We start from the raw sequence: 14,865 nt of genomic DNA, 5'->3' as shown, positions 1-14,865 counted from the left end.
ACGCCTTTCTTTCTCGTTCCGGACATTATTACCCCTGCGACACTAGCGCTGCCAACCCAAAACCACGAGCCCTTTTCCGTCATTGGGTCTGAAATATCTCCTCCATATTTTTCCAACAGAAATTTTCTCCCATCAGAAAGCAACACAGATAAATCTCAAAACTTCCTTCCTCTCCACGCTGCTGGCATGGCCGTAGTGCTCGGAAACGTCTCTCCATTCCTGGACCTCTCCACTTCGCCGCCGCGGACCGCGCTCCCCGATCGCCGGCCCAGGCCACTCCCCTCCGACGCAGTATTGAACCTCTTCAGGAAGGATCTCCACCAGAACCCCAATTTCCACGCGGCGTTTGAATCGGTGTTCGATCACAGAGAAAAGCACGTGAACAAGCGGAAATCGAACCAATCCAAGGTGAATGAGGTGGAATACGAGAATTCGAGCGACGACGAGAACGGCAACAGCAACGGCTTAGGGGACGAGCTCGAAGACGACGGCGGTTTCGACTGGGAGAAGGAGATGAGGAGGAGGGTTAAGGAGATCGAAGAAATGAGAGAGTTGGAGAAAAAGGCCGAGGAGCTGCAGTACCAAGTTGATCAGGAGTATTGCGAGGGCGATAGTAATGGCGAACCGGATGAGGAGACTGAAGAGCAGAAGCGGATGAGAGTGAAGAAGGAACTTGAAAAGGTTCGATCGATTCTTTTTCTGAGTATGCGTTATCCTTTGTTTCAATTTTTCATAAAACCTTGCTGCACCAGATAATACAGGATGATTTACTTGCCAATTCTTTCTTTGAGGATACTCCATGTAGTTTCTTCTTCAGATTTCAATACTGGAACTTTCATCCTACTGGTTTCATTAGATTAGGGCATAGAACGGATGACTATATATGATATATTAACTTGGTGTGACATGGCTATTGTTGGAATGAAGAATTTAGAGTCCTTTTGTTTGACTTGAAAGTCACTTGTGAATAAACTATGTTATTAATGGAAGGGTCTTGTATGAATAGTAGTAGTATTCTATTTGTTGTACAATCTAAATTGTTTAGTACTTACTATAGATGGAAAAGTCTTGGATGAATAATAGTAGCAGTAGCAGTAGTAGTTGTATTCTATTTGTTGTACAATTAATTGTTTATTATCTAAAGGGAGCAATGGATGAGAATGAAGTTGCATAATCAGCTCATAGTTATCATCTATCTGTATACTATTATTATAGCATAATCAGCTCATAGTTATGAAGGAGTATATTATTATTACCTTAGTCAATCTCTTCTCTTCTCTTCTCTTCTCTAAATAGAGCAGCTAAATACTAGTGCACGTTACCTTAGTAAAATGTACTGTATTTGCCTTAATGTTACAATATCTTTCAATTGGGTGTATATTACTATTAAAGGTAGCAAGGGAGCAAGCAGAACGAAGGAAAACAGCTCAGTTAATGTTCGATTTGGGTCAGAAGGCATACGGAAGGGGTATGTATGGGCGCGCCATCGAGTTTCTTGAAGGTGCCCTCACAATCATCCCTCGACCTACTCTGTTTGGCGGTGAGGTTGGTAATGCTCTCTATATAGCATCCATCTTCAGATTTTCCACCACATTTCATAAACTAACTTACCTTGGTTCTCGTCATCAGATACAGATATGGTTAGCTATGGCTTACGAGGCTAATAACCGCCACGCAGACTGCATTGACCTGTACCAGCAATTGGAAAAGAGGCATCCCAGTGTCAGCATCCGACGCCAGGCTGCAGAGTTGCGCTACATACTGCAAGCGCCTAAGCTCAAGATATCACAGGAGGAGATGGTAACAATCCCACTCATAGGCTCTACTTACGATAGGTAAGCCTTTTTATTCATGAAAAAATCACTTGAAATATTCTCAGATTATCTGATATACATGAGCCTGTGATTGCATTTGACTGCATTATTATCAGTTATGCGGCAACTTGGAGTGATAAAAACAAAGACAGGGATGAAAGGATGAGTGGTTCCACGAGTAATCAGCTTCCATCAGACAAGGACTATTTGGGGGATTTCATGGTGTGGAAACCGCCCGTCGGCCTGGAGAAGAACAGTGCTTTCTGGGTTTCTTTAACTTTGTGGATAGGTCTTGTTGGCGCCGCTCTTCTTCTGCAAAGATGAAGCCTTATATATTTTGTACAGATGCCATTCTTGTATTACTGTTTCACTGTATCTGCATGTATACGTGATTTGTTACTCTTAAGTTTGTAATATAGTGAAATTTATGCTTTTATGTTACGTTTGATCATATACGTGTACTCCCTTCAGCTTTCAATATTTTGTTTTGTTTGACTATACTTCATTATTAATTTATCATCATTATTTGTTATGGACCAAAACTTAATGTTAGGGCTAGCCTAGAACCTTACATACTTTATTGTAAGACGGGAAAATATACTATACTAATTTTGTTCTTTAATCGACAATATATATATTTATGTCACATGAAGTGCTAATAGACGATCTTTTTTTGACTAAATTATTCAAGGTACAATATGAAATATAGGGCCCAAGGCTAAAAGCCCATATATTTAGAAGCCCTAACTTGGCCAGTAGCCCAAAATTCCAACCCTAAACCACTTAAATCTCCATTTCTGCTGCCGCATCCTCATTCGTAGAATACAAAGTCCATCTTTCTGCTTCTCCTCGCACAGAATCAGTGATCGATGACGACCAGCTCGAGGAAAAACAGGAAGAAGCGCGGCCACGTGAGCGCGGGGCACGGCCGCATCGGGAAGCATCGCAAGCACCCTGGAGGTCGCGGAAACGCCGGCGGGATGCACCACCACCGCATCCTATTCGACAAGTACCATCCGGGGTATTTTGGGAAAGTCGGGATGCGCTATTTCCACAAACTGCGCAACCAGTTCCACTGCCCCATCGTCAACGTTGACAAGCTCGTCTCTCTGATCCCTCAGGAAATCAGAGACAAGGCCTCCAAGGACAACGTGCCGTTGATCGACGTCACGCAATTCGGTTATTTCAAGGTTCTCGGCAAGGGGATGTTTCCGGATAATCTCCCTGTGGTCGTCAAGGCCAAGCTCATCTCCAAAACGGCGGAGAAGAAGATTAAGGAAGCCGGCGGCGCGGTGCTTCTCACTGCTTAAGGTTACTCGTTCTATTTCTGTTTTATTGTTTCACTTTTAGAATATTCGAATTTCAGTCGTTTATGATCGAGTTTTGGAATTTTAGGGTTTTTGTTGTTAGATTTGTTTCCGTAATGTTCTTCTTTAGTTTAATGCTCCGGATCTGATTTACTTTCCTATTACTTATTTGATTGATAGATTTGAAATTGTAGAATCAAAAATAGCATAACAGATCTAGAATTATTAGTTACTAGAATGAATCAATCCAAACGAAACGATCTTGAATGGTAAATGAACAATTCATGGGATCTTTATTTCTCAACGTCGATAGTTTTAGCTCCTCCCCATGTACTGATTCTTTCAGTAAATGCAGAGAAATGTGATTCCAAACAATGAAATTTGGAAACATTTTGTATGTATGTAATGGTGCACTTACTGTAAATTACAAGTACATACCTCTTTCTCCCAATAAAAACGAGAGTCAGCGTTTGCACAATTGTTGCGATCACCATTCCAAGCCATATTCCCTGAAAATGCATACTCTTATTTACTCTATTTACCAAATGCCAACTCGAAAATTGGTTTCTTATTGAAATTGTGACCAACCTCAACACCCTTGTCAAGTGCGAATATGTAGTAGCATCCAATATTAATGTATGTATGCAACCACAGATTGCCATCCAGCTCCAATAGCCACACCTGCAGATTCAAAACCGTCATGTTTACATTCTTCTTCAAAATCTTGAATCATGTTAAACCCACCTGAAAGAGCAGGTTGAATGTTGTTGGCTAAAATGCAGAATGAAAGGCAAACAGGAGGCCGACGAAGAAGGCTGAAACCACCACCACTACAACAGAAAACTTGGCCATTCTTGGATGCGCAGCCCCCAGTTCATTAGACACTCTTACACTGCTCATACACCATCGTATACAATTATAATTAAATTGACAACAATGTTACAATGTAAAAAGGAACTTGTGCTGTTTTGTATGTGTGTTATTGTAATGAACGAATGAATACCTTATTGCTACATTGAGTCCCAAGGCTACCATCACTGCCCACCCCAATATGTTTGTGCTGCAAAACCATAAGCTTTGGCCATTAAATTTGTGTGCATATGATTAAGTGGTATTTAATTATCACTCCATTTTATCTTACATTAGGTCATTTCTGTATTTGAAATTTTGAACACAGAGAAAATATAAACTAATAAAAAGTCTAAATTGTAGTATTCTACATAACTTAATAGTATTATTTTGCATAGACAAAAACCAATAAAAAAATCATGCCTTTTCTTTTATAAAAATAAATTAGGGGTATTATTACCATATGGAGAGGGCATCCACGGCAATTTCTGGATTCTTCAAGTATCCGGCAAACAGCACCAACGCCATGAAATACCATGTTTCCAAGCTGCCAGTAAGTAAAATTAGAATAAGACATTAAATCAAATTTGTAATTAATGCACTAAAAATAAATTATAAAGCTTACTTTTAAACTTTTAATTGTAACTAGGTTCATTGCAAGAGTATGTACCAAAATAGCACACTACATAAAGAGCTAAGTTAATCAAATAAAGGCATGAGGGCCTTATTATCACGAAATGTTGTGTTTGGGGACATTATTAATAAACAGCAAAATGAAGAACTAAATCACAAAGAAGAAATGAAAATAAATCACCCACATGCAATTCCATAATGGGTTGCAATAATTTGCACCACAAATGCATTAGCAATGTATGTGCGTACTAATTAGACTTTTACAGAGCCTCAAAATCTAAAATAGCATAATTATTCATCCATGTAAATGATGGGTACATATATCTTATTTATATACAAGAATATTGCAATGATATAATTGCAACTTCACATAGTCACAGTCTCACAGACCAAGAGAATTAGTAGAACAACCAACCCAGGTAAATTAAGTAAATTACACGCGGGTGCAATTACATGTTATTATGTTTTTTTATTAGAACACGTGTTAATATGTTTTCATTTTAGATTATTTGATAACTTGTTGTATAAGTTAATACTACAACTGTATGTCAAGAGTTTTCACGTAATCTACTTTGTATTCTCTTAACTTGGAATTTCTGCAGCTAAATAAAACAAGAGTCAGTAAGCAACCAATTACTGTCTGTGAATTTCACTAGATATTTAATGCGTGATTGGGTAGTACATATGTTTGCAGCTCACATGATCAATAAATAAAACAAATACTAAAACGGATGAGATATCTTATTCAATTAAGATGTTTGGTATGCAATATATAATTTTAAAAAAAAACAAAATTCTTCACCAATGCACACTTGCACAGTAGTCTTGCTCAGTGGCGGACACAGGATTTTGACGTTGGAGGTCCAATTTTAGAATATTTTTTAAATGTCGGTGTTGCCAAAAATTTCGACATTATAAAGATGTGAAGGATATGAGTAATGAAATAAAAATAATTAAATGATAATGAAAACTAGAGATATTTGTGCATTTATTATTATTAATTATGAATAATTTTTTAAATAAGTTAGTCACAAAGTTGGACAAACATAAATTTTGGGGTGTGATATATTGATAACTCATCTCTAAATTGTTAACTACAACTAAATGATAGCCATTAAATTTTTAAAGGCCAGGATCATTCAACCTTGAGTATCAATATCACGTACAAAAAATATCAATTAAGGTATTAATGTGAATTAACAACAAATTAGCTATAACTAACTTTTGAAAAATATCCCAAAACTTTAAATGCATATAACTATCTCGATTTAAATTATTTTTCGGCATAACATGTATCAAATTAAAGATAATTTTATAAGGATTCCAACGAAATCCAACATGCATATGTTTCGATGTCAAAATTTGATAAAATTTTCGTAAATATTCATAAATTTCGTTAACATCTTTATATCAATACACACCACATAATATGTCAATACAATGCTTGTACAATATCAATATGAAATTGTATTGACATTGTCATGTCTTTGTGTTGACGTATTTCATACACTGTATTGACATTGTGTTTCTAAACCCTAAATTTAATAATCGATATTATCTTTTTAATCTTAAAAAATGAAAATCGAAATTACACATGGCATATTGTAGACCACAAGATTTCTAAAATCTTATTTTCTTAAATTAATTGTAGTTAGCAATTAAATAATGAGTTAGCAATTGATCACTCCCCTATAAACTTTTTTTTTTGTGCCTAGTAGCTATAAGAAAAATATCAAAATGACAAATAAAATATAAAAATCCAAAGTGGGCTCAAAGGGAACTCAGGTAGGGAAACTGCTAAGCCTAGTGATTATATGTAGTATAAGTTAGTGAAATTATTGGGGGTTCCGTGGGATCCCAAAACTCCTCGGTAGTCTTGCTTTTTTTTTTGGATTAATCGTCAATAAAATGAGTCTCATTCAATTTTTAGTAAATCTTTTTGTCTCAAATGATATCAATCTCATTTTTATTAACAATACATTAACAAGAGCTTCACTTCATGAACATGAAAACTACAAAAAGATGTTCACATGAATGGCCACACAGAGCCATCGAGCCCAACTCTTAGGCCTATGGTCTTGACAGAAGGTGATCAACTAGTAGATAGTACACTTTATCATTATACTGGAGTATGATTTATTGATGTAGTAAAAACCAGATATAGGGTCGGTGTGAGATCGAACATTCATGGACTGAGCTAGCATATAGCTAGAAGGGGCAAATGCCCCTCCTCCAATTTCCTCACATATATATAAAATTTATTTACTATAAAACTTATTTATTTAAAATTTTCACTAATTTCCCCTCATGAAACTCTTAAATTTTGTCTGTGTACATTTTTGCGCCTCTCAGTATAAATTCACGGCTCCGTCTCTAAGAGCATTGAAGTCTGAGTATTGGAGTTGTGGCGCATGTTGCTCTCGACAACGGCGAATCCAGAAAATGATAATCGTGGGGTCAGACAAAGCAGTAAATCAAATATAATAATTATTTATAAAAAATAATTTATTATTTAAAAAGCTTTATCTTATACCGTAGTGTGTGATGGTTGACTTCTATGGGGAGTAATGTTTTAAAACAATTCAAAATTATTATATTAAAAATAACTGTGAATATCTCTCTCGTTGTTTATTGCGGGATATTTGATCTCTACGAGTATCCATATTCTGAAAATGATTCAAATTTTTTCATGAGAGATAGGAGTAATTACAATTTTATGTTATCAACATTGAAATTGGAGAAATAATTTTTTGGATTAAGACATGCCACATATTCAAGTAAGTATGTGTTAGATCCAGAGAAACGATTCCCCATTCCTTATTCGACATTAGCACTAGAAGCATCGATAGAAACTCGAGATATTTTTTTTTAAAAAAATTGTTCTTAAGGAAAAGACCAACAAAATAATTAAAAAATACTTAATAATTATTATATCTACTTAAAGTATAGCAAAATATAATAATTATTGATCAATTCATTACTGTTGTAAAAAAAGAAAAAATAGATTACACATACCTCAATTATCAGAAACTCTCAGAAATATTCGGTGACGCACAAAACCTTTTGGCATTCATTGCCAAATTAACTCTGGTACAAACTATCAGGCGTTTTACAAGTTGGAAGTTGGGGTAATTAAATTAGTGAGAGGCAGGCCCATTTTGTTAAGTTCAAGAGTATTAATTAAACTGTTTCTATTATCTTCTCCGCAGAAGTGGGGTCCGCAATTGAGGGAGGGTATTATCCGGCGATTCTCCGGGGACGGCGTGGGGTCGGCCGACCCGAGTTTAGACTTTACTTGCATGCATTCCTTCCTCATTGAGTTAAAAGATCAAGAATTACAAGTGCAATGGGCCTGACTGATAATCTTAGTGCAATACATCTTGCACACTTTCTTTTCATTCACAAATAAACGGGTCTCAACTGAACGACCACGACGTTTAAAAAACAAATGCCTAGCCCAGTCCATATAACCTCTATTCATTTTAATAAATCCCACAATATCAACAGTTTATCCTAAACTCCTTTTCTTTGACCATCTAACCCTACTCATAATCTTTTATTTAATGCTTACAAAGTTAGATTCGTATAATTCAATCCAAATCTTGCTTATTACATCAGACAAGCAATATTTTATATGTCATTCACCTCGTGTATTCAATCCAAATCTTGCTTATTACATCAGACAAGCAATATTTTATATGTCATTCAGAGCACCCGCAACGCGGGCCGTGGGCGTTCCGCGTTTCGTTCCTCCGGAACGAAACCGTAGCGGAACGCGTTGCGGCGCTACGTTTCGTCACGGTTCCATGCCCATGCCGTCCCGGGTGCCGTCGGCACGAGACGCGGCACGGTCTGTGCCGCCACGCGCTTCGGCGACGTGGCTCTCCCCGCGACGTGCGTGACGCCCACTCGCTGCCCCGCGAGTGGGCGTCGTCACGGTGACGCAATAATTCGATTTTTTTTAAAAAAAATCAAATTAAAAAAAAATACTTTTATTTATAAAAATTGTTTTTATAATTAAAAACAATTTTTACAAATAAATGAATACAAAAAATTCGTAATATCCCATATATATTTGATGGACTTGCGAATTTATGAATCCATTCTTGGTTGTTTCTCTTTTATAGAGACAACCTTGAATGTTTTATGTTCCACTTTCGATGTGGGACAAACTCATTCTTGGTTGTTTCTCTTTTATAGATACAACCTTGAATGTTTTATGTTCCACTTTCGATGTGGGACAAACTCATTCTTGGTTGTTTCTCTTTAATAAATACAACCTTGAATGTTTTATGTTCCACTTTCGATGTGGGATAAAATCATTTTTGGTTGTTTCTCTTTTATAGAGACATCCTTGAATGTTTTATGTCTCTCTTTCGATGTGGGACAAACTCATTCTTGGTTATTTCTCTTTTATAGAGACAACCTTGAATGTTTTATGTTCCACTTTCGATGTGGGATAAAATCATCCTTGGTTGTTTCTCTTTTATAGAGACATCTGATGCGTAGCATATTTCTTATACTTTTCTCCCTAAACTACACACTTTTATGTTAATTATAACTCATCAAGTGGTATTTGTATTGAAGTTTAGGAGGTTTGGAAGCTGGAAGTTCGCCGGGGGAACTTGGTAAAGCATGCAGAGATCAGAAATTTCGCCCGGTCGGGCGATTATGAGCTTCAAAACGCCCGGTCGGGCGATACGCGTAAAAGCATGAGGAGAGTCCAGAAAGTTTGCCCGGTCGGGCGATTCTTGTCTCTAATTTCGCCCGGTCGGGCGTTTGTTTCTTTTAACTGCACTATTGCAGTTTTGTGCGGCGGTTTTCTTTTCCCAATGAGAAGGCTGCAAAAAGGAGGGAAGTGACGTGAAGGGGGCATTAATTAGGAAGGGAGTGAGGAAAATAAAAAGAGAGGTGGCAAGGGATTGGACGTTTTTTTTGGCAGGAGAGAAAGAGAGGAAGAAGAGAGGAGGAAGGTCCGGCCTACTCTCCGACGATCCGACTCCAAATCCCAACTCCACTCATCAAGAGCTTGAATCCTACGGTTTTTATTGCAAATTCATCATGTTCTTAGGCTAAGCTCTCTATGTTGCTCCAAGTTGTAATCTAGGATTTGTAAAGATGTTCTACACCTTTGAAATCATATGTTTGTGTCCATCAATGTGCTTAATATTTATTCACTATGTTTTTGGCTAATAACGCAGTGATGTTAATTCCTTTGCTATTGTCTCTTTAACATAGTTTAGGAGTGTTTGATTGTTGGTTGCTATTGAATTAGAATTGTTCAGAGGATAATTTAATAGTGGATTAGGTAAGTTCGCATAGTAGATGATCTTTCATTCCCGCTCTTCCGCAGGAATTTAATATCATTGAAAATTAATTCATGGAACAAGTGTTCAGCTGACCGTGAATTATATGTCGCAAACATGTTCAGTGCACGCGATTAGGTTGATGTTTTAATCTCTTCGTATGTTTCATTGTTAAAGGTGTAGAATAATACAAGCCTCGTGAGCAACTTGGAGTGACATCTTTCTCCATTTTCGTACCTTAGTTTGTAAATTTAGTTTATTAATTTTGTCAATTCTTGTTAAATAACCTACGCCTCCCTGTGGTTCGACACTCGAAGTACTACAGTCGACTCTGTACTCTTGCAGATAGATTGTAATATTAGAGCTAATTAATTAAACTTGTGTGTTAATAATCCATTAATATAAAAGCTTGAAAATTACGCATCAAGTTTTGGCGCCGTTGCCGGGGAGGCAACTGGTTATTTAATTAGGATTCTTTTTGTTTTCATTTTTGTATAGTTTTCTAACATTTTATTTTTTGTTTCATAGTTGTAGCTAGAAGGCTAAGTCGAGCCAACGACTTTAAACAAAGGCGCTAGTTGGGAGGCAACCCAATGAGTTTTTAGTTTTCTTTATTTTCTCTTAATAAATCGAGGGTTTTGTTCGCTCAATTCTTTCCTTCGATGTATTTTTATGAATTGAGTATTTTGTTTTCTTTTTGTTGTTTTAATTTTTCTTTTTGTAGGAGCAACGTGGAGAAAGGATTCACATTCGAGCTTATGAGGAAGCACACCTACAAAGGAAAATACACCCGCCCTCCCACCCGAATGCACTATGGATATCATGCCAAGTTTGGGGGAGTATTCTTTCCCTTTACTTTTTATGTTATTCCTTGCTTGCATTGAGGACAATGAAGCATTCAAGTTTGGGGGGGTTGTTTGAAGTTGACTGATTTTTTATGCATGATGCATGTTTATTGGGTGTATTATATGCTAAAGTGTTTTGAATCATGTAATTGACGGGTGCATGCTAGATCTTCGGCTTTCTGGTTGGGAAATCTTGCTTGATTTTACTTGATCTTTGAAGCTTAGGATGGATGGAATTTGTGCATGATTTATTTGAAAGAGCATGTTGTGATTATAATCGATTTCTTGAGTTGAGGAGAGTATGAAAATTACATGTCTTGTGGATATTATCTTGGATTGATTTGCTTTATCGAGTGAACCGCTTGTATTCATTTGTGTCAATGATTTGGGAGGATAAGGCACTAGGATGAACTCCATGGCCAAATGATCACATGCCTAGTCCTATACATGATCCCCTAGAAGCCACTTTGAGCTTAATTTCCTATCATTTGTGTAAACACTTAGCCAATCACTTAGCTACTTAAATAAGCCTCATTTTAGCCTCATCAATAGACCTTGCTACTATTTGGGTGCTAAAAACATGTTTGAGCTTTGTTGGTTGAGTTTTGAGTGTTGGGTGGTGAATTGTAAAGAATATACATTTTTAGACTTGATGTAATGCATAGATGAAAAGAATGAAGTTCTTAGAAAAAAAAAGAAGAAGAAAAAGACGACCTCCAAATTTGCAAAAGTCGAGGTCTTATCTAAAAAAAAAAGAAAAAGTTTGATGAAATAAAGTTAGAGCTTCTATATTTGTATAAGATGTAATCTAGTCTAGAATGATCTCAAGTCGGGGGAGTGAAAGTTTGGTTGTAATTTGTAAATCTTGTTGTTTGATCCTTGGAAGGAAGTTGTAGGAGGAAAGAATTTGGCACTCAAATGTGTAGCCTTTGAGCTCACTATCCATATTTATCTTACCTCATCCCTAGCCCCATTACAACCTTGAATTAAGACCTTGGACCTTATTGTTGATACTTGTGGATGCTTTGTAAATAACTTGGTAGAGTTAATGAAGTTTGATTTGAAATCCGCGAGTCTATGTGGTAAGTAATGCTTGACGAGACAATAACGATGGTTTGAGTTGTATGATCTTATGCTTGGACTTACTTTGAAATGCACCTTGACTTGAAGTTCTAGGGGGATGAGTGATCGTTCTTGAGAGTGGGAAATCTCGATTGGAAATGTTGGGGGTTTAGATTTTGTCATTCACGTCCCTACATGATTCTTTGTGTTGAAAACTCTTTGTGGGTTAGACTTGTGTTGAGTTATTGTGCTTAAAATAAACCTTGCTCGAGGGCGAGCAAGAGGTCAAGTTTGGGGGTATTTGATGCGTAGCATATTTCTTATACTTTTCTCCCTAAACTACACACTTTTATGTTAATTATAACTCATCAAGTGGTATTTGTATTGAAGTTTAGGAGGTTTGGAAGCTGGAAGTTCGCCGGGTGAACTTGGTAAAGCATGCAGAGATCAGAAATTTCGCTCGGTCGGGCGATTATGAGCTTCAAAACGCCCGGTCGGGCGATACGCTTAAAAGCATGAGGAGAGTCCAGAAAGTTCGCCCGGTCGGGCGATTCTTGTCTCTAATTTCGCCCGGTCGGGCGTTTGTTTCTTTTAACTACACTATTGCAGTTTTGTGCGGCGGTTTTCTTTTCCCAATGAGAAGGCTGCAAAAAGGAGGGAAGTGACGTGAAGGGGGCATTAATTAGGAAGGGAGTGAGGAAAATAAAAAGAGAGGTGGCAAGGGATTGGACGTTTTTTTTGGCAGGAGAGAAAGAGAGGAAGAAGAGAGGAGGAAGGTCCGGCCTACTCTCCGACGATCCGACTCCAAATCCCAACTCCACTCATCAAGAGCTTGAATCCTACGGTTTTTATTGCAAATTCATCATGTTCTTAGGCTAAGCTCTCTATGTTGCTCCAAGTTGTAATCTAGGATTTGTAAAGATGTTCTACACCTTTGAAATCATATGTTTGTGTCCATCAATGTGCTTAATATTTATTCACTATGTTTTTGGCTAATAACGCAGTGATGTTAATTCCTTTGCTATTGTCTCTTTAACATAGTTTAGGAGTGTTTGATTGTTGGTTGCTATTGAATTAGAATTGTTCAGAGGATAATTTAATAGTGGATTAGGTAAGTTCGCATAGTAGATGATCTTTCATTCCCGCGCTTCCGCAGGAATTTAATATCATTGAAAATTAATTCATGGAACAAGTGTTCAGCTGACCGTGAATTATACGTCGCAAACATGTTCAGTGCACGCGATTAGGTTGATGTTTTAATCCCTTCGTATGTTTCATTGTTAAAGGTGTAGAATAATACAAGCCTCGTGAGCAACTTGGAGTGACATCTTTCTCCATTTTCGTACCTTAGTTTGTAAATTTAGTTTATTAATTTTGTCAATTCTTGTTAAATAACCTACGCCTCCCTGTGGTTCGACACTCGAAGTACTACAGTCGACTCTGTACTCTTGCAGATAGATTGTAATATTAGAGCTAATTAATTAAACTTGTGTTTTAATAATCCATTAATATAAAAGCTTGAAAATTACACATCAACATCCTTGAATGATTTTGTCCCACATCGAAAGTGAAACATAAAACATTTAAGGATGTCTCTATAAAATTGTATTTTAAATTTGTCATTTTTTTTAGGATTTTAATTATGTCTTTTTTTATTTTTTTGAATTTTAAGTTGTATTTATATTTTATGTTGTAATGTTATTTTAATTTTAATGAAGTGTGTTTGTTTTAATTGAATTGGATTGGAAATAAAAATAAAAAATGAAATTGAATGAATAGTAATTTAAGGAACGGTTAAGGAACGAATAAGAAACGGAGGGTTGCAGGTTCCATTCCTTAGTTAAGGAATGGAGTAAAAAAGTACAGTGGGGCCCTCAAATAGTGGTTTAAGGAACGAGATAGGAACGGTATAGGAACAGCGTTGTGGATGGCCTCACCTCGTGTGAGCAGGGAGTATATGTTTAGTTTTGTATATTTATTTTGATTTTAATATCTCAAAAATTGTAATCAACTTTGTTAAATTATAGAATAAAAATATAAAAAAAAGTTTGATTTATTCTTTTTATTTATTTAAGTAAAAAAAATTAATTTTAATTTTTATGTTATTTGTAAATTAGTACTAATAATTATTATTAAGATATTAAAATAAAATAATATGTAAGCAAAAAGATGATGTTATCATATAGTACTACTTTTTTTTTGGTTAAACACCTCCATATCCTGATGGAGGGTTAGATGAATCTTCAACGGCTCAACCCGTGCATTTAATACATAAGTGGTACCGTACTACATATTGTGCCCAAGAGTGGCAACAACAATTATAAGAGCATCCACAATAGCGCCTAGCGCACCGCCTAGCCGAGTGCCGGCGCTAGGTGGTGCGCTAGGCGAACTATTGCAGCCGCCTAGCCGATTTCGCGGAAAAAAACCGCCTAGCGCTCGGCGGTTCCGCGGCGCTAGGCGGTGCGCTAGGCGATCCGCTAGGCGCTATTGCAGCGTCCGGATCGCCTAGCGCACCGCCTAAAGCGAATTTTTAATTTTTTTTTGTTTCCGAAACACTATATATACGCGACTTGCCCGTCATTTTCATTCGCACCACTTGTATTAACGAGTACTCTCTCCAAGCACATGCCGACATGCGCCAAACGGAAGCTCATATTCGACTCCAAAAGGATTTAATTGAAGAGTTATGGGCGCGGAGGACTGCACGACGTTAGTTTTTTTTTAATTATGTAATTTTTTTAATTAATGTACTTTTTAAATTTTATTAATATTAGTGAATTTTCTCATTTTTGTGGCGTAAATTTAATTCTGTATATTGTGTGATTGTTAATTATTTCATTTTGTATATATTTGTTAATAGTGATGTGGATAGTATTATTAATGTTTCCCGTATATGTCTCGTAAATTAAATTCCGTATATTGTGTGATTGTTAATTATGTCATTTTATATAATTCTTATTAGTGATGTGGCTATTGATGTGGCTGGGCTATTTATGATGTGGCTAGGCTATGGCTGGGCTATTTAGGGCGTCCACTATGGCACGGA

General features: G+C 36.7%; 2 protein-coding genes across 3 annotated transcripts; both read left to right on the top strand.

Moving 5' to 3' along the window:
* Nucleotides 1-74: 74 nt before the first annotated feature.
* Nucleotides 75-2,265, top strand: LOC121798256. Its single transcript, XM_042197164.1, has 4 exons — nucleotides 75-681; nucleotides 1,393-1,545; nucleotides 1,630-1,835; nucleotides 1,931-2,265. Exons 1-4 carry the CDS (start codon nucleotides 187-189, stop codon nucleotides 2,136-2,138), a joined length of 1,062 nt encoding a protein of 353 aa, XP_042053098.1. The 5' UTR covers nucleotides 75-186; the 3' UTR covers nucleotides 2,139-2,265.
* A 349-nt stretch (nucleotides 2,266-2,614) lies between these two features.
* Nucleotides 2,615-4,134, top strand: LOC121801569 (60S ribosomal protein L27a-2-like). Of its 2 annotated transcripts, none has more exons than XM_042201087.1 (2): nucleotides 2,615-3,125; nucleotides 3,904-4,134. In XM_042201087.1, exon 1 carries the CDS (start codon nucleotides 2,684-2,686, stop codon nucleotides 3,122-3,124), a length of 441 nt encoding a protein of 146 aa, XP_042057021.1. In that variant the 5' UTR covers nucleotides 2,615-2,683; the 3' UTR covers nucleotide 3,125; nucleotides 3,904-4,134. The 2 variants fall into 2 exon arrangements, with proteins under 2 accessions (XP_042057021.1, XP_042057023.1); XM_042201089.1 differs by lacking the exon at nucleotides 3,904-4,134 and adding an exon at nucleotides 3,776-3,888.
* The last annotated feature ends 10,731 nt before the right edge of the window (nucleotides 4,135-14,865 follow it).

Source organism: Salvia splendens, chromosome 4 (genome assembly GCF_004379255.2).
Source record: "Salvia splendens isolate huo1 chromosome 4, SspV2, whole genome shotgun sequence".
NCBI lineage: Eukaryota > Viridiplantae > Streptophyta > Magnoliopsida > Lamiales > Lamiaceae > Salvia > Salvia splendens.
The sequence above is the reverse complement of the archived record's forward strand: the minus strand, read 5'-3'. Positions and strand labels throughout refer to the sequence as shown.